Raw genomic sequence first — 1069 nt, forward strand, 5'->3', positions numbered from 1 at the left:
CGTCCGCACCGCACAGCCCGGAGCCGCCCGCAGCCCACCGAGCACGCAGCCCCGCGCACGCACCACGCGGAGGTCTGAGGAGCAGGCGGGTGAGCCCGCACCGCACAGCCCAGAGCGTGGAGAGCGAGCATCGGCAGCCCGAGGGGGGCCGCGAGGACCGCGGGGTCCTGCCGAGCTGCGCTGGGTCCCAGGGCCTGGGCCGCCGCCTCCACCTCCGCCCGCCCACCCGGCGCCGTCCCCCCTCACCATCGCGGGCGTCCCCTCGGAGTCCTTCGTAGCGCTCAGCAGAGAGAGTACCAGAAGAATGTTCGGTCGGCAGTGAGCCGCTCCTTAAATATCCGAGTCGGAGCCGTGTTGCCGGAAGTCCCGCCCACTCGCGATCATCTGATTGGACAGTTCGTAAAGCCCGCCTCACTGTCTGTCGCTGATTGGCTGCCCCTCGCTGCCCTCCCTTGCGCGAAGCCCGGAGGCCGTTAACCCCTGCCTGCCCGAGAAGCGTTCGCGCGCTGGTCGTCGCTGGGGAGCTTCTGCGGCGGGCCGCCTCCCGCACGCCGGCTTCTCCGCGCCCGAGCGGGGGCGTCTGCGCCGTCTGCGCCTGACTCGGGAGATCTGCCCGGGTGCTCTCCGCCTGCTCAGTGCGCTCTTCTGCGGTGGAGCTCGCTCGGGACTTTACCGCGGGGTCACCTGCCTCCCGGTTTCCTGGCGGCAGCCGCGCCAGCTTGCGGTCTCGCCGGGACGCTGCGTGTCCGCCCTCAGGGTCACGTTTCGCACGCGCTGCGGGCCGGCTGCCGGGCGTGGCGTGGCGTTCGTGCGGCCGGTGCCTGCACACTTAGCCCGTTCCCGATGTGTTCGAAGGGTTTGTGCTTCCCTTCAAGACCTCGGTTTTCTCGGAGCCGCTGTCTGGCTGCTAGACGGGAGGGAGTCATAATAATAAATGAATCTTTCTGTGCGCCTGCATTTATTTTCTCCGATGGAAGCGAATGTATTGAAAGTGTCAAATTTTTTGCAGTGAAGCCGGCTGCCCCCTTTCCAAATACTGATACGCGACCAGCCCTCTCATCCATTTAGT

At 66.9% G+C, this 1069-nt stretch overlaps 1 protein-coding gene across 1 annotated transcript in view; it reads right to left on the reverse strand.

The window, feature by feature from the left end:
- The window catches only part of LOC101565614 (zinc finger protein 709-like), a 23167-nt gene extending 22893 nt beyond the window's left edge, over nucleotides 1-274 (reverse strand). The window contains 1 exon segment of the mRNA XM_023706883.1: nucleotides 247-274. Coding sequence (XP_023562651.1) covers nucleotides 247-249 — 3 coding nt within the window. The 5' untranslated portion in view covers nucleotides 250-274.
- Nucleotides 275-1069: the final 795 nt, after the last annotated feature.

Source organism: Octodon degus, unplaced genomic scaffold, assembly GCF_000260255.1.
Source record: "Octodon degus isolate 3935 unplaced genomic scaffold, OctDeg1.0 scaffold00274, whole genome shotgun sequence".
In the NCBI taxonomy this organism is placed as follows: Eukaryota; Metazoa; Chordata; class Mammalia; order Rodentia; family Octodontidae; genus Octodon; species Octodon degus.